Source organism: Oryza sativa, chromosome 3 (genome assembly GCF_034140825.1).
Source record: "Oryza sativa Japonica Group chromosome 3, ASM3414082v1".
NCBI lineage: Eukaryota > Viridiplantae > Streptophyta > Magnoliopsida > Poales > Poaceae > Oryza > Oryza sativa.
Genome location: NC_089037.1, coordinates 23,913,542 through 23,931,574, shown reverse-complemented (window position 1 = coordinate 23,931,574; position 18,033 = coordinate 23,913,542). Strand labels below are relative to the sequence as shown.

Below are 18,033 nucleotides of genomic sequence, written 5' to 3'. Positions count from 1 at the left end.
TAGGACCTACCAATCCCACAAGTTAACCGGAAGTTATATGCATGCTGCAAATAGACATGATACTTACCTTGATATTTAAATTTTTAGATTGTAGAAAGAATTATTATAATATTAATTATAATCTATAAACACCCCTCTGCAAAGGAAACCGACCTACTTAATTGCCTCCTGCCAAAATGACCCTTTATAGGGGCTCCATCACATTCTCAGCACAGCCGACAAGTCGATCCTCGCCGTCCAACTCGCCCAATAAACCGGTCTATCACCGTCCGATCCTTACCGACCTGAATGAACCCCACGCGCGTGCGCTTTTTTGACCGGTCGCCTCCGTCGATATTTTCCCGCGCCCACGAGCAGCCCAAGGTCCCATCTACCCACTGAAACGTGGGCCCCACATGCGGCAACTTCCACCGACCTGTGGGACCCATGTGGCAGTGTCGTTACGTAGGCGGCAACCCCCCCACGTCACCCCCGCCTCCTCGTCATCTTCCCCACTGGATAGTTCTTCGCCTCGCTGCTGCAGAGGAGAGGATTGAAGATAAAAAAAAAATAAACGGCGAGACGCAGAGAGGATGAGATAATAACAATAATTAATGAATTATAATTGATTTTTATATGTAGGATAAATAATAATAAATGAGGGGGAAAAAGCGGCAAGCGAGGTGGGGAGAAAGGGCGAGGAGATCACGAGGAGGGGTTGCTCCGCCGCCCAATCCCCAACCAAACCGAATCCATCCGCCTACTAGCTTCTTGCTGCTGGAGACGAGACGAAGTGGTAGTGGAGCTACACCTAAAAGGGGAGGAGGAGGAGGAGCGAGAGCTTCATTCACGGGAGGTTGCCGTGCCGGGCGCGCGCGGGTGATTGATTTCGCCGGCGGCGAGGGGAGGGAGGGAGGCAAAAGAGATGGACCGGGCGGCGCTGACGGTGGGGCCGGGGATGGACATGCCGATAATGCACGACGGCGACCGGTACGAGCTGGTGCGGGACATCGGCTCCGGCAACTTCGGCGTCGCGCGCCTCATGCGCAGCCGCGCCGACGGCCAGCTCGTCGCCGTCAAGTACATCGAGCGCGGCGACAAGATCGACGAGAACGTGCAGCGGGAGATCATCAACCACCGCTCGCTGCGCCACCCCAACATCATCCGCTTCAAGGAGGTCATCCTCACCCCCACCCACCTCGCCATCGTCATGGAGTACGCCTCCGGCGGCGAGCTCTTCGAGCGCATCTGCAACGCCGGCAGGTTCAGCGAGGACGAGGTAGGTAACCTTGCCATTTCTCTCTTCCCGGATATATATAACCCTACCAAAATTTTGCCCATTTCTTTGTACCATCCAAAATTGTCTTTTCTATCCTTCAGGCACGGTTCTTTTTCCAGCAACTGATTTCAGGAGTCAGCTATTGCCATTCCATGGTATGTATGATGCCCACCACCATCCTCTCTCTATTCTTTTCTTTGCCTCCACCAATTAATTGTAGCTTAAAATTTTGACAAGAAATCATGCCATGTGTGGTAGTTAAAATTCTGTGGTTACCTTTTTTTTTTTTTTTTTTTTTGGTCAAGCAAGTATGCCATCGTGACCTGAAGCTGGAGAACACCCTGCTCGACGGCAGCACGGCGCCTCGCCTCAAGATATGCGACTTTGGCTATTCAAAGGTATTGTCATGTCTCATGGAATACTCTGCTTTATGGATTATGTTATTGCTATGTTCTATCTCCTGGTTGTGATCCACAGCATTATCATGCTTGTTATGCCAAATTGGAATCTGAGCTGTGCATGTGTCTTGTTTAGCCTTTCGGGGAATTTGTGCCTGGAATCTTTTTTAACTTTATTCTGATCATGTCATGACTTTTTTTTCTTCATTTGTCAGTCGTCTGTTCTTCATTCGCAACCAAAATCTACTGTTGGAACTCCGGCATACATCGCTCCTGAGGTTCTGCTGAAGAAGGAATATGATGGAAAGGTACTCATATATTTGAATTTACATGCTTGCGTCCTGAATATGGTGTCATGGTGTCTCAGTCTGGTATATTGATACATCATACATGTACCATTTTCTCCACTTAAGCAATTGTACTTTCTTCGCGAGGCATCAGTGCGATTGCTGACTAAATATTTGTTTCTCAACAAAGATTGCTGATGTGTGGTCGTGTGGAGTAACCCTCTACGTAATGCTGGTTGGTGCATATCCTTTTGAGGATCCAGATGAGCCTAAGAATTTCAGGAAGACAATTCAGGTTTCCATTGCGGTCATCCAACATCACGGTCTCAAAATTTCATAACCATTTTGATTACAAAAACTGATCGATGATCTTCATTTTCGCAGAGAATATTGGGTGTGCAGTACTCTATTCCAGATTATGTCCACATATCTCCAGAGTGCCGAGATCTTATTGCGAGGATTTTTGTGGCCAACCCAGCCACTGTGAGTACCTCTGCCTTTATACTGTACTAGTTACTAGCCTCTTTTCTGTATCATTTCCTTCTTGATATAAATCGCAATTGTTTGGACATACAGAGAATCTCTATCCCCGAGATCAGAAATCATCCATGGTTCTTGAAGAATCTCCCAGCTGACCTTATGGATGATAGCAAGATGAGCAGCCAGTACGAGGAGCCCGAACAGCCAATGCAGAGCATGGATGAGATCATGCAGATACTGGCAGAGGCGACCATACCAGCAGCTGGGTCTGGTGGAATCAACCAGTTCTTGAATGATGGCCTTGACCTCGATGATGACATGGAGGACCTTGATTCAGACCCCGATCTTGACGTGGAAAGCAGTGGGGAGATAGTATACGCTATGTGATGCTGTGAATTCTAGCAAGCAGACAGGCAGATTGCTTGTCAGTTGCCCGCGAATTGGTTTGTTGTATTACAGTCACAGATGACAAAGATGGCCAAGAAACTGGGAAGTGGATACATGTGTCAAGAGTACATCACAAAAAAGTTCGGTTGCCTATGCTGTTTATTATGCCTGATGATCCCTGTTGTCTCCTGTTTTGTCGCCGTTGATTTGTGTATTGGAGTGTCCTAGATCTCGTTTTGAGAACTGTTTGGAACCTTGTCTTTGCTCCCCTTAACTGAGGGAAAGCGATGTAGTGGTAGTAGTAGTAGTAGTAGCAGCGTGAAGACTGAATAAGAGATGCCCCCAGTAAGCTCAGTACACGAACTTGTTTCCATTTTCAAAGCACCATCTGCACTGCACGTCATTAATTTTATTTATGTTACTTCAGTGAATTTCTCCCATTTTTGTTTAGACTAGAAAAAATGTCCGTGCGTCTCAACGTATTATTGTTATACTGTTTAGTTAAGATGAAGTTCACTGTGAGGATCCGCTTGGATATATATTTTTCTAGAAAATCATGAGCTGCAATTAGGAATCCGATCGTCTTAAGTTAACATTTTTTTTTTGAAACCACTCAAGTTAGCATAGTTTTTTTAAAAAAGATATCTTATATGACTCCTTCCGTATTTCCAAAAGCAAGCGAACTTAAAACCCAACTCAAATACAGATCTGTATTTTCAAAACCAAACAAAACTTAAAAACCGACTGACGTATTTGAACCAAATACCGATAAAAATATTCTCAATTTTTTAATAGTATATATGGTTATTCGGTATGCGTTAGCGTTAGCCTCTTAATTATTGATGTTCAGGCATTCATCATATTAAGGTACTACTCTGTTAACATCAGTACATCATTTGGGGCATGCAGACATCGCCATCAGCAGTTGGTCAAGCAAACCTAAACAACACAGCTGGCTGAAGCTACACCATCGCCATTGCTGATACTAGACCAGTTGACAATGAACAATTTGACCAGCGAGTCTCATCTCATTTATTAACTCAGCCATTACACAAACCTCACATACATCATGCAGGCACAATCAAACACACACAGAACATTTGTCATACTCATTGAGAAGTCACCATGATCAAATGCTGCTTCTCTACAGTATATTGCAACACCCATTCTTGTCTTCCCTGATCACAGAAGTGGATTCACCACATGGCCGATGAACAGCACCACACCTGTCATGTCCTCCCTGATCAAGAACAGGAACGGATGATCCGCAACGAAGTCCACGGTTACTGGAGCTGACCTAAAACTGACCACTGCTGCAGATGCAGCAGCAGCCTCGGTGCCTTCCTCATCCACCTGGACGAACGACTTGTGGAAAAGGGATGAAACGAACAGGTTATGTCTCTCTGGAGAACCCACCATCCCAGTAAGATCAGCCTTCGAACTGAATGGCAGTTGGAGCCCCAAAATTTTGAGCAAATCAGACGCTTCAAATCCAAACGATATCTTGAACTTGGGGAGCTTGAACTTGCCGACAGTAACTTGCCGCGTCGGGATACGCTTCTCCAGGAACTCTGGTTCAGAGTTCAGCTTCGCAGCCAAGCTCCAGAGGCCATCCTGTGCTTCCGGAAGAAGTATGTACATGGAGAACTGCCTCAGGTCCCTGCCTTTCTGGTATGGGAGCTTCAGTACCTTTTTTTTTTTAACAAACCGACACTTAGAATATACCAATTTCATTGAATATAGCAGAAAAAAATTAGAGGACTTTTACAGTACACTATACTGGTAGTATATACTTGCAGTATTTATAAGGGTATAATGAGAATTTCCTAAATGATTGTAAGGGTATTTTAGTTATTCATTCATCAGTTCAATCCCTAATTCTCTATCTATTGATATCAGTGTGCGTGAGTCAGGAGAGACGGCGGCGTGATTCGTCCTCGTCGGCAGCAGGATTCCCGGGCGTCCTTCTTCCTGCCCAGGCGGCCAGTCGCTGCCTTCCACCGCAGTCTGCCCCGCATCCCGCGAGACACATTCAATCCGGCATGGCTTCGGCGGCGCAACACCCTCCAACGAGCTAGAGTTGGAATTAAAGACAATGCGCTGTTGTTCTGGCTGAAAATACATCTGATCTGTGCGTGAAATTGAATGTGTGTACAGATATACTCTTATTTACTCTTTACCCTATCGCGCGTTCTTGCTCTACTCAAAGAGAAGAGTTATGTTCTTTGTAAATAATCTCTGCTATTTTAATCCGAAGAATGTATATATTGATCTAAAGATGACAATGGTATAGAGAGCAGTGGACCTAGAGGATCCGGCGATCCGAGGTCAGTGCCCCGCCGGAATGCAGAAATAGATTAGCATGCCATAGTAGAAATATAGGGTTTAATTAATCGGTACGTGTAATTTACATAATTAGCCCCACCTAATAAAATAGAAAGATGAATATGCGCTTTTTTATTTTTTACTGCAATCTAATTAAATAGCTATGCAGATCAATCTACACCGTTGGATCATTTATATTGGTAGTATATACTACCAGTAGATTGTACCGTAAAAATTCTCAAAAATTATACGGGTAGACCTATACAGGTTAAGCTTCAGTACCTTTAAGCTGTCGTAAGACGAAAGATATTGCTTCTTTGAAGTGGACATGAATGGTGCTAGAACCGACTTGCCATCAAGAAGACGAAATTCGCCATCTTTGGTTTTAGATGCATCAAACTTCTCAGTCCATGCTCCTTTGAAATAAAGGGCATTACCCAGAACCAGCCTGGTAGTATGGTCAACAGATCCTGGAGGGAGTATTTCTTTGATGAGGCCTGATGTGACTCTGTCTACCCATGAGTTCACCTGACTAGCAACTTCAGCGGCCTGAATAAAAAGAAAATATTCCATCATTTAGGATCAATGTCAAGCTTTAGAATGTGAGAGATGAGAGGTTCACGAAATAATTCTATGGAAGGTTTATCAGTCAATGGGAAGGAATTCGCATGTACTGATGGAACTCGTGAAAGATTGGCACTTCAAATGAGCATACCGATATAAATGATCATGAGTCAGTAACACTCTACAAGTCGTGGCATCATTGTACAGAAGTATCAATAATCATTCCATAAGTCAAATTAGTAATGTGCTCATCTTCTTACAAATAAATAATTCCCACAATAGAAAGTATTCCCTCTATTCTTTTAAATATGACGTTTGTCAATTCAATTTCCAACTAACCAACTTCAAATTGTTGAGTTGTGATCCAAATTCATTTGCACATAATAAAGGTCAGCTTCTATTGAAGCGAAGTAGAGGCCCGTAGATGCCGGAGGCTAGGCCGGAGCGAAGCAGAGGCTGAAGCCGCGGTACGGATCGTTATCCTGATATAGTGTAGTGAAGATACCTTCATATATATATCTTATAAGCCGCCGTTCGGTGTTGTAACCTCACGATATTTTACCGGCTGGCGCCCGTGTTTTTTTCTCTCCTACTTTTGGAGGGTTTTTCATGTTAAATCTCGTGTCTTCTGTGATTGATCTATTGTTCTTTATCGTTTATTTGCCTATCGTTTCCTAACATAAATATTAAAGGAGAGATGTAGTAACTTCTACCTAAACTGTATGCTAAAAAGGAAGCAACGAAAACCCAGAATAGTAAAATCTGCGCAAGAATTTCCATAGGACATTGTATTTTCGTGGCAATTGCTGTGCGACATTCTAAATACATGTCTTGACCATTGGAAACTTTGGTTTCGTGGCAATATGCTAAACACTATGACCATTGTTTCAACATTTTCCAGCTCAATTCAAGATATCAAATAATAGAAGTGCAAAATTCTCTACGACACTCAATTTATGATATTTGTTCTAGGACACTCTAGTTTAGTGGCTGCTATAGGACACTTTAGTCTAGTGGTTCTTTGCCAAAAGGCATTCTAGCCATTATTTTGATATATCCTATTTCAAAAGGGAGATAGGACTTTGCAAAAGACAATTTTACCTTTGGACCACCTTCCAAATTAAAATCTGAACATATTTTAGCTGAATTTAATCATATTTTACGGAATTCAATATTTGTTACAAATAAAAAAAATAAGAACATATATATTTTTTAAAAAAGAAATAAATATAGTCTGAATTTAACAACATCTGTAAAATATTTTTATTTTCATAATTTTGGACAACTTTTAAATTTTGTAAAAGGTTGAAAGTCAGCCAAAATGGTTCTAATTTAAACTTTGCAAGGTGGCCCCAGGGTACAATCATCGTTTGCAAAGTTTTCTATCTCCATTGGAAGAGGATATATTAGATTCAATTTTACAAAACCCTAGATTTTGGGGTATCAGTAACACGAAATACAAAACCATAATTACTGTGATTTGTTTTTGGAAACCCCATGTTTTAAGACAAGGTGTTTCAAGAAGCCCTAAATCTATTATTATATTATTAAAGGACTAGAAAAAGGAGCCTCCACGTTCGCTCTCATGGCCTAGAAATTCTCACATTAATCGGAGAAAAAGAAAAAGCAGAGTCCATATAGAAATATAATTTAGAAATAGCTGAAATTCGAAATTAAAAAATAAGGAATATTAGAAGAGGAGACTAGAGTCCATATAGAAATACAATTAGGAAATAACTGAAATTTGGAATTAAAAATAAGGAATATTAGAAGTAGAGTATAGAGTTCGTATAGAAATACAATTAGGAAGCAGAGTCCATATAGAAATACAATTTAGAAATAGCTGAAATTCGGAATTAAAAAATAAGGAATATTAGAAGAGGAGACTGGAGTCCATATAGAAATACAATTAGGAAATAACTGAAATTCGAAATTAAAAATAAGGAATATTAGAAGTAGAGTATAGAGTCCGTATAGAAATACAATTAGGAAATAACTGAAATTTGAAATTAAAAATAAGGAATATTAGAAGTAGAGTATAGAATCCATATAAAAATATAATTAGAAAATAATAGAAATTTGGAATTAAAAATAAGGAATATTATAAGTAGAGTATAGAGTCCATATAGAAATATAATTAAAAAAAAGAAATTCGAAATTAAAAAATAAGAAATATTAGAAGTAGAGTATAGAGTCCATATAGGAATTTAAAACTAACTAAAATTTGGAATAAACATAATAAAATTAAAAGTAGAGTTTAGAGTCCGTATAAAAAATATAATTTACAAATAACTAAAATTCGAAATTAAGAAAACACGGGAAGAAGAGTTTAAGGTCAATATAGGAATACAAATATAGGAATACAATTTAAAAGTAACTGAAATTTGAAATTAAAAATTAAAGAATATTGAAAGATGAGTTTAGAGTCCACATAGAAATACAATTATAAATAATAAAAATTCAGAAATAAAAATAAATAATATTAGAAGAAAAGCATAGAGTCTATATAGAAATACAATTTACAGGAAATTTGGAATTAAAAAAAATATTAAAAGACGAGTCTAGAATCCATATAGGAATATATATAATTGACAAATAACTTAAATTTGATATTTAAAATAATTAATAACTAACACGTATATAAAATATAATATGAAAATTCAGAAATAAAAATAAATAATATAGGAAGAAGAGCATCGAGTCTATATAGAAATACAATTTACAGAAAATTCGGAATTAAAAAAAAAAGAAATATTGAAAGACGAGTCTAGAATCCATATAGGATATATATAATTTACAAATAACTAAAATTTGATACTAAAAATAATTAATAACTAACTCGTATATAAAATATAATATGAATATTATACATTAGTAGTTTTGTAAAGTTATTGAAAAATTTAAAATTATGTTGTCATTTTAACATATTTGAATAATATAATGAGAAAACATATATGCTATTATATGAGAGAAAACATAATGATGCTAGCCACGCAATCTGCGCGGGCCACCATGCTAGTTTATGAAAAATATCCCTATTATATTGTTATATATGTTTTTAATATATTCGCATTAGTAGGCTCTAAATCCACATCCCTACTATCTACTTTTTCTTATTTGGCATTTTCACACTGCACAATTTCCAGAATTAAGTGGAATCTCCACTAATCAGTTACATATACACACAAATAGTCACAATACCGATAACCGAAGCTTATATAAGTGCGGTAAATGTGTTTTATGTACTCAGAGCTATGTTGTTTTGTTTTCCTACGATTATTATGCATAAATATAGTAGCCAAATGAATGATAAGAATTTTTTTTTGAAAATTTCCATTATTTCTAACCTTTTTTTAATTATATATATAGTTTTACAAGAATAGTGAAATATACACGTTCCCGCGGGGGTGAAAACACCGGACCGACAGCTGCCTCAACCCTGCGGCGTAGGTGCGTGGTACCGCGTCAGTCCCGCTAGCCGGTCGAGCGGCACCTCGCAGTCCCGTGGGATGGCCATGCGAGACCGGCAACATGCATGACAACATGAAGGCATGCGTGCATTTGTCACTGCATATATGCAGCTGCTGGTTGGTCGCACGCGCGGCTGGCTCACAGTACGTACCGCATGGCCTGCCCACGGGACCGACTGGATAAGACTGGTGGTTCGGTTCGGATAGTTTCCGTCGGAAATTTTTTTTTTTTGGATAGTACCAATTTTTTTGATTCGGAAAAATTCGGTCAGAACTATCCAAAATATAGTGGATTTGGAAACGAATTCGAATTTTTTTTTCTCGGATACGAAAACGAATTTAGTAAAGGGTGATATCCGATGATATGGAATCGGAAAACGGTCGGAAACCATCCGAAATTTTTCATCGGATATCCGGTATTTTACATGCGGGCAAAAAGAATATTTTTCAGCAAAAATAAAAAAATAAAAAAACCCCGAAACCCTAGCCGGCCGTGCCAGCTTCGCCGCGCCGCTGCTGCCGCCCGCCGCCGGCCGTCGCGGGGCCGAGCACCGAACCCCTCCCTTGGGCGGCGGATCCGCGCCGCCCCCCCCCCCCCGAGGGCGGCGCCGCCGGATCCGCCGCCCACCGACGCCGTCGCCGCCCGCCGCTCTAGGTTGAGCTCCCCCTCCGGGCGTCGCCCCTTGCTCCCGGCACCGCCACCTCCTCCCCCGCTCCCCACCACCGCATGCCTCCACCCTCCCGTGGCGCCTCCGGCCACGCTGCCCGGCCCGAGCCGCCGGCGCCCCGATCTCCTCCTCGGCGCCTTGATCTGCGCCAGCCCACCGCCGGCACCTCTCTCTCTCTCTCGCAAGGGAGCACGAGGGAAGAGCGAAGCTGCGACCTGCAAAGCAGAGGAAAAGGAAGGGAAGGAGAAGAATCGGGAGAAAGGATCTTTGACCGTGGGAAACCAAGAAAGAGAGAGAAGGAGAAACCAAGAAAGAGAGAGAAGGAGAAACCAAGAAAGAGAGAGAAGAAAAAAAAGCCGTAGGACCCACTAGTGGGACCCACCTGCTTAACTCACTCTCCCTAAAGTTTTTTTGACCGCCCAAAGTCTATTTGACCTCCCCTTACTTCAAACAACATTTTCAAATACTAAATGATTTCAACTAAAAAAGTCATCAACAACAAAGTTGTATAACTTATCAAGATCTATAACTTTTATTTTGGTCATTTTTTCATCCGACAAAGTGATAGTAACATTGTTCATAAATTTTACATCTTACTTATCTGGTTTTATATACTACTCCATAAAAGAGAGATGTAAACTTTGTGAGCAATGTTACTATCACTTTGTCGGATAAAAAAATGAAAAAAATAAAAATTGTATGTCTTGATGAGCTCTACAACTTTTGTGTTCATGACATTTTCAGTTGAAATTAATTACAGCTTCAAAATATTATTTGAAGTTTTGAAATTCAAATTTTTAATTGATAAAACAAAGTCACAAGAAAAAATGGCCAAAATAATAGCAGTAAGAACACAATAATATGATAGAGCATGATTTTAGAAACATTTAGAAAAAAGAATCATCCAATTTGGAGTTCATATGAGCTTATTTTTCCATGCGGATCTCTTAAGAGGCTCGTATGGAAAAATCGATTAACATACAAACAAATGAAAAAAAATCAATTCTGAAAAATAACCACTTAAATTTTCAAAAAATTTCAATTCAATTCTGAAAATTTTAAAAAATTTTAATTCAAAAATTGAAAAGTTTCAGTTCGAATTCAAAATTCTCAACTTAGATTTAAAAAATTCAACTCAAATTCTAGAATGTTTAATTTATTTTCGAAATTCTCAACTCCAATTGAAATGTTCAACCCAAATTTAAAATATTCAATCAATTTTTTTAAAAAATTAATGTGCCTGCGAAAAATTCAGTGATACACATTAATTTATTTATTTCATAATAACATAAATTTGTATGTAAAATAAACACAACATTTTCTATCTCCCCTTGCCCTTATAAATACAGATAAATTTTGAAATTGTTGAAGTTTTGTTTTTGAAAGCTAATTGCTGCATCTCTTTCTCGATTTAAGAATCTTACTTTGAGGGGTCTTCATATTTTGATAATTATTCGTTACCGTATTCGTTTCGATTCGTATTCGCTCCGTATTAGTATTCGATAATATTCGATTCCTTTTTTTATTCGGGTTTACGATTCCGATTTTAATTCCGAGAAATAAAATATGAAAACGAATATGATAGAGCTAGTTTCCGACCGTATTCGATCCGTCTTCATCCCTAGGACTGACGCGCTGCCGTGTTTTCTAGTTGCGGGACCGTGTTAGTGCTGCGCGATCTCGCTAGCTACCGCATTACCGCGAGACCGTTAATGACACTTCCGCACAAAAAATGTCTCATTTTTACAAAAAAAGAGATTAGTCATTAATGCATAATTAATTAAGAACCTCACTACAGTATCTCTACTACTAGCAGAAAGCAATCTAAACCATTAATTTCATTTGATAGAATAGTTCAGATATATTTATATTACCATCCTAGTTAGCGGTAGTAGAAACATGGAGGGACATTATTGTCCAATAAAAAGGTGTGAAACGGTATAATCGTCATTTAACAGTGAGTAAATATTTTTCTCTTTATCTTGTTTTATTGGATTTTTTATGGAATATGAGCCATGCGCTGGATGATTATAGATAGATTTAGATAGAAAAAAACATAAATAACAGCTACTCTTAATCATGGTATTAGTAGATAATTAATTTATCCATAATAATACTGGTAGTATAATACGACCAGTAGAGAGCACCGTAGCATCGCTCATTAAGTAAATGTTAACTATTGTAAAATAAAAAAATATATTTATTTACTTAAATAAACTTTATATTAAAAAAATATTTTTTTATAAAGACACACCGTTTAATAGTTCCAGTGCTAATGGTAAATATAGAGGAAGTGGCTATCCATAGTACTCCATCCGTCCCACTCAATAAAGCGTAATTAAACTTGGCACGATCTTCAAAACTAATATTTGATTTTAAATTTCTCATACACTATAATATATTACTATAATGTTGATAGTAAATTCAAATGTTAGTCTAATAATATTATTTTCATCAAATATAAATTCAAATGTTAATGTAATAATATTATTTTCATCAAATAAGATTTAATTTTTAAAAAAGTATTGGTTAAATATTTAGAGAGTTAAATATTAAAATACATGTGTGCCTTATTCGTTGGGACAGAAGGAGTAGCATATTAGAACACAACCTTACTCCTAGATTGATTATCTATGATACTTAAAACATTAATATTGGTGGTGTCCGTTCTATTTCGAGTATTCCACTGATAAGTGGAACCCACAATATCGGTAGAGTTAGGTCAAGTCCGGTCGATCCTAATCTCTCTCCAGTCATGTCTCTCTCTCCCCGGGCCTCCGTCTCTCTCTCACGTGCCTCACTTTCTCCGCCCTTGGCCACCGTCGTGTTGCCTCCGCGAATTGCCACACCGCCTCCACGAATCGCCAAGCCACCGTCTGTTGCGAATCACTTCTCTTTCTCTCGCAAAGCTGCTTCTCCGTCCTGCGACGATGACCTCACCATCAGTGGCAGCTCACCCGTATAACACCCTATCTTCTACCTCTGCCGCCGTCCAAGCCCTACCTTCTCAGCACTACCGCTCCATCCCCAACTTGTACGGTCTCACCTCTACCACCATGACATCGCCTCAATCCAGCGGCGACAATGCCCCAGGCTGTCCCTGCTAACCAGCCCCCCCTGAGCCACCACTGCCTTCCATCACGTAGCAAAACTCGCCGGCGGAAGTCATGCGTGCACCGATCGAGTCTGGGGTGAAGGAGGCAGAGCTAGTAGAGATCGAGGTCAACATCGCTGCATCTGCGCCCTGTGTTGGTCGTACCCCCTATACAAGTTCCTAGCTGTGGACGCCGTCGGTGCCCCACGCTGTGTTGACGAGGACATTACAGCTACACATGACATAAACAAGGTGATGGTTTATGTCATACATCAGGACATCTCCAATGTTTATGATCATAAGTAGCATTAAGGTGGGTCCCACTATTCTTATGGTTATTACCACAATGTTTAAAGCAAGAGTAAACTTTAATATGGGTCCCACAATGTACTATTCTAGTACTTCTTTTATCAGCCATACAAATTTTTCATCCTCACATTCATTTTACCCTATTATTTTATTGCTTGTGGTCAAGCCATAAGCTTAAAGCTTTCTTTTGCATTTAATGCCTTATGGCTTTGTTTCACAATGTATATGGTCACTATAAAACCTTATGGCCTCTTCTTATGGCCATATTGTGGCTGCCCTCACATGAAGAAAATGAAGATGATGTAAACACTACTACATGATATATTTTTCTGGACACACCGCTCCCTTTTGTTAACATGCGGTTTGTAAGTGGAACCGCACGGGAAAATAGGGGGACCGGCGCAGGGTTGTCGCCCGCATGGGAAAATGCATTTTCCCATGCGGGCGTCTTAAACCGACCGCACGGGATAATCCTCGTTATCCCGCGCGGTCGACTTAAGAGGACCGCACGGAAAAATCGATTTTCACGTGCGGGCTTTTTAAGTGGATTGCACAGAAAAATATCTCCCTTCTTTCCCTCCCACCCACTTCAAATTTTTGACATCCTCTCTCTTCCTTTTTTCCCTTTTATTCTCCCTCAACCACTCCTCACCTCTCCCTCTCTACCTTATCTCTATTCTCTACCATACCTCCTCCTCCTCCCCTCCTCCATCAACACGTCAGCGGCGGCCCATTCCACGCGCGCGGCAAGGCGGAGGTGTCAAGGCAGCGGCGGTGAGCGGGCGGCGGTGACTCCTAGTCTTCGTCCTCATCGTGCACGTTGTCACTCGGCTCCCTCATCGTCCACAACGCGGCGAGTAGCGAGCGGGCGGGGGTGACTCCTGGTCGTCGTCCTCGTCGTGCACATCATCGTCGTCGCGTGCGCCGTCAAGGCAGCGGCGGCGAGCGGGGTGGCGGCGAGTCGGCCGGATCCGGCGGTCATGGCCGTCCCCCGCCGGGATCTGGCGGCGGTGGCGGCCGGCGTGGCTGTGGCGGCGGCGGGCGGGCTCGACGGCGATGATAGTGGCGGGCTCGGTGGTGGCCGGGTGCGTGCGGTCCGGCGTGTGGTGGTGATTTTCGCTTTTTTTTTGGGGTTGTTTTGGTTTCGTGTGGGCGGTATAATTTAACCGCACGGGATAATCAATTATACTGTACGGTTGGGTCACCCGAAAATATTTATTTTTCCAGACGCCTGGTTCCAGATGGGGAAAACCTCCGCACGGAAAAATCAATTTGACCGCATGGAAAAATAGGTTATGTAGTAGTGAAACCATGTTGATGGATTACATCTCAGCAAGAATGATCCAACATATCATAGTCCAATTACGTGTAGCCATGCTAGAAAAATGCAACAAGAGATGAACTCACTCTTTGCTCAACTTAACCCAAATAATAGTGTAAATTTTATACTACCTAAATGCTTTACCTTTGTATCGTTAAGGTTTACACCCAAAGACATCATCACAATGCTAAGATGGATGGGTTACGTTGAGAACGACAAGGGTTACGCTGAGCAGGAATCAGCCCATACACTACCAGTGCCTGTTTACACCAACAAGAAGATAGTTTACACTACAAAATGTCAACTTCCAAGGCATGTGTGACCTAGCCAATCAAGAGATGGGTTGCTTGGCATACACTGTTGGAAAGAGGGACAAGTCTAGTTTCATCTACTCCATCCATTAGAGAACTTTTGTTCAACTGAAAACCTCATGTATGAGAGATTGCTACAGACTATACAAGTGTTTTACCCCCTTTGTTCTTGGAGATTTTCTCTGGTCCAGCAAAAATATCTTGAAGTGTCGGTACCTCATGGTACTAAATCGTTTCCGATAATTGGATCTAGCTAGACAGAATGGGCATTGTTAGATCTAACGATCGGAAACATTTGATACCGTAAAGTACCGGTACTTCAAGGTACTTTTTGTTGGACCAGATTAAATCTCTTGTTCTTGTGAGTTCTTTTGGATTTGTGAGAAGGCTCCTTTGGTACCCCCTAGTTCATGCTTTTGGCTCTTTGGCCTCTCGTGTGGATTAGTTTCGGATTGTGGATCTATGATTGCTCGGTTTGATGGGTCGGAGTACAGGAGGTTTCGGATCATTCTCACCCTCATCACTTGGACGCATCCAACCTTAACAGGTATAAAGCTAGTTATTCTCTTGCTGCTCGTAGCTAGTTACCCTTGAGGTGCACGGTTTATGTCATTGCCCTTTGCTTCATACCTACTGCCGTGAAGATCGGGCCACCCTCACGAGTGAGTTCGCATCATGTGTGATGTACTTGGGCAAATATCATCATCTCTGCCAACTTCACGTTTGCCAACTTCAGTTATTCAGTGAGGTCACCTATGCTAATTAAACGACATAACCATGTGGCGGGCCTAATACTGTGGTTAAATAACATTCAGCTTTTCTTATTGAGTTGATTTCAGCAGTTGGGAAGCCAAAGAACTGAGATGATGCCAGTAGATTTTTCACTAGGTTTGGGCAAATTTGCCAGATGCAAAATGAATTGAAGTTAGCCATGTCTGCAACCTGGCCAGTCTAACAATTTCTAGCAAGAGCAAACCTACTGCTGGTGGATGTGTTGATTTCGAACAGAATATTGATTGGGGCCTGGATCGAGGTCAAGAAGGTGAACCCATGGCTATTGAGATGGGCCTCACATTGTCAAAAACTCGGAAAGATGACCAGACTGGGGAATGAGCCTGCGGAGAGGCAACAAAGGCAAATGCAGAACATCTTCAGCCGGCCGAAGGATTTCTGAATTTCATCCAAAGGAAGAAGGTCATCGATCTTGTAGCCTGGTCTCATTATTTTCAAATATAGACAGGAGGAGATCGAGGCCGGTTAGCTGTTGTGTTCCAGTCAAGTTGGTTTTTGTGATAAGGGTTGAAGTCAGCCCTTGTGGAAGCTTTGATCAGGGAAAAACAAATTATACACCCGTTCATCTTGGTCCAGGGTATGAAAAGAACATGTGGAACTTGAATTATTGAATTATTTTTTTGACGCAAGAATTATTAAATTATTGATATGTATGGCCATGTTCTGTATACTGAAAGAGGCTGTTTCTGAACAATTTTCGTGTTTGTGCAGACATAAGTATTGCATGCTATTGTGTTGTGTGTTTAGGTACTACTTACATTTATTTTGACAAAACATACACAACAGTCACACGATCCGATTCATCTGATGACTGGCACCCTGCTCTCAATCTCCTTTTGCTTATCCCTGAGTACCTTAATTTCATAAGTTTAGTGGTATTTTGGAACCATATAATTATATTTGGAGATCGTTCGTTGATTAACGTATCATTAAAATTTAGCATTAACATAGATTCCACCGGGCACTTTGCTAGTAATCCCTCCTTCCATAAATGTTTGACGCCATTGATTTTTTAAAATATATTTGACCGTTCGTCTTATTCAAAAACTTTTGTGAAATATGTAAAACTATATGTATACATAAAAGTATATTTAACAATAAATTAAATGGTAGGAAAAGAATTAATAATTGTTTAAATTTTTTAAATAAGACGAACGGTCAAACATGATTAAAAAAATCAACAGCGTCAAATATTTAGGGATGGAGGGAGTAGTAGAAACAGGAAGTAGGGGGGAATCGATCATCCTGATCACCTTAGTTTGGAAGTCGACCGAGTGGGTCTCAGCCTTGTACTTGCCCACGGCAACGTCCTTGAAGCTTTTCATGAGCGACAGCGACGAGTCGATGAAGACGCCGTCGGCGAAGGCGACGCGAGGGCCGCCGGCGGGAGACGAGTCGGCGAGCACGAGCTGCACCACCTGCTCGGCGAACGCGTGCAGCCCCTCAGCCGTCCCTCGTCCTGGGACACCGAGGAGGGAGACGAGCTGATCGCGCGTGGCGCCGCCCGCGCCGGCCGCGACGAGGCTGAGCGCGACGTGGAGGGAGAGCGGGGAGAAGGCCACGTTGCTCCCGCCGGCGCCGGCGGCGCCGCCTGCCGCCGGGTGCGCCCGCGGGGAGGAGAGCGCGGCGGCGAGGCGGAACGCGAAGCGGGTTTGGTGAGCTATGGAGACGCGGAGGTCGGTGGCAGTGGCGTCCATGGTCGCCGGTGTGCAGTGGCGCCTTCTTGGACCAAAATTACACCGATGATAGAGGTAATGACAACCTTGTGGTTGTGGGCGGGGAGTATGGGCTTGTTTGGCAGCTGAAACTCAGCCAAATAGTTTTAGCTCCATCTAAAATGAAATCAGAGCTGAAAATAGTTCTCTCATAAAATAAATTCGAGAAGTAGAGCTTGGTTTAGACATCTTCATAACTCAACTCTAAACCTAATTTTTAGGAGCTAATTTATGGTCGAGTTGGAGCTATACTAAGCAGACGCTACGTCCTAATCTGATGGCATCTTTCTTTTTTTAAAGAGTTGAGTAAGATGTAAAGGTAGGTTCTATACCCACTATCTCTGGAATTTGTTTAGTGCAAATGTGCATCACGTATACATTGGTTTTATTGTAAGATTTTTATAGAAAAATATATTGCATGAAACTTCACGTGGTTAATTGGTCTCATATGGTACAACCTTTGTCTTTGCTCCCCTAACTGAGAGAAAGCGACTAGTGTGTATATGGGTACAAGGGTAAGAGATGTCCAAGTTGGATCAGTACATGAACTTTCTTTTTTGAAAAGAGAAAAAATGAGGACAATTAAGGGGGGCCTTGGTTATCAAATAATTAGAAAAAAATATGAGCGTATTTCTTCCATTTCAAAGCGTCGTG

The 18,033-nt window shown here is 41.2% G+C and overlaps 2 protein-coding genes across 3 annotated transcripts; one reads left to right on the top strand and one right to left on the bottom strand.

Moving 5' to 3' along the window:
• Positions 1-550: 550 nt before the first annotated feature.
• LOC4333435 (serine/threonine-protein kinase SAPK10-like) lies at positions 551-3,235 on the top strand. Of its 2 annotated transcripts, none has more exons than NM_001402188.1 (7): positions 551-1,258; positions 1,360-1,413; positions 1,568-1,656; positions 1,872-1,964; positions 2,134-2,238; positions 2,328-2,426; positions 2,520-3,235. In NM_001402188.1, the coding sequence occupies exons 1-7, from the start codon at positions 637-639 to the stop codon at positions 2,808-2,810; spliced, it is 1,353 nt and encodes a 450-aa protein (NP_001389117.1). In that variant the 5' UTR covers positions 551-636; the 3' UTR covers positions 2,811-3,235. The 2 variants fall into 2 exon arrangements, with proteins under 2 accessions (NP_001389117.1, NP_001389116.1); NM_001402187.1 differs by having other exon boundaries at positions 825-1,258; positions 1,564-1,656.
• Positions 3,236-3,670: 435 nt separating this feature from the next.
• On the bottom strand, positions 3,671-17,566 carry LOC4333434 (serpin-ZXB-like). The gene is made up of 3 exons (NM_001418365.1): positions 16,918-17,566; positions 5,418-5,684; positions 3,671-4,499 (listed from the first exon to the last, which is right to left on the bottom strand). Exons 1-3 carry the CDS (start codon positions 17,359-17,361, stop codon positions 3,993-3,995), a joined length of 1,218 nt encoding a protein of 405 aa, NP_001405294.1. The 5' UTR covers positions 17,362-17,566; the 3' UTR covers positions 3,671-3,992.
• Between the last annotated feature and the right edge of the window lie 467 nt (positions 17,567-18,033).

What these genes read in the sequence shown, in the direction of transcription:
- LOC4333435 (NM_001402188.1), top strand. Translation starts at nt 637, where the DNA reads ATGAGGGGGAAAAAGCGGCAAGCGAGGTGGGGAGAAAGGGCGAGGAGA. An exon ending in GCAGGTTCAGCGAGGACGAG is followed by an intron (nt 1,259 to 1,359) that starts GTAGGTAACCTT and finishes TCTATCCTTCAG; the next exon opens with GCACGGTTCTTTTTCCAGCA. An exon ending in TCAGCTATTGCCATTCCATG is followed by an intron (nt 1,414 to 1,567) that starts GTATGTATGATG and finishes TGGTCAAGCAAG; the next exon opens with TATGCCATCGTGACCTGAAG.
- LOC4333434 (NM_001418365.1), bottom strand. Translation starts at nt 17,361, where the DNA reads ATGGACGCCACTGCCACCGACCTCCGCGTCTCCATAGCTCACCAAACC. An exon ending in CGGTCGACTTCCAAACTAAG is followed by an intron (nt 5,685 to 16,917) that starts GTGATCAGGATG and finishes CTTTTTATTCAG; the next exon opens with GCCGCTGAAGTTGCTAGTCA. An exon ending in CGTCTTACGACAGCTTAAAG is followed by an intron (nt 4,500 to 5,417) that starts GTACTGAAGCTT and finishes AAAAAAAAAAAG; the next exon opens with GTACTGAAGCTCCCATACCA.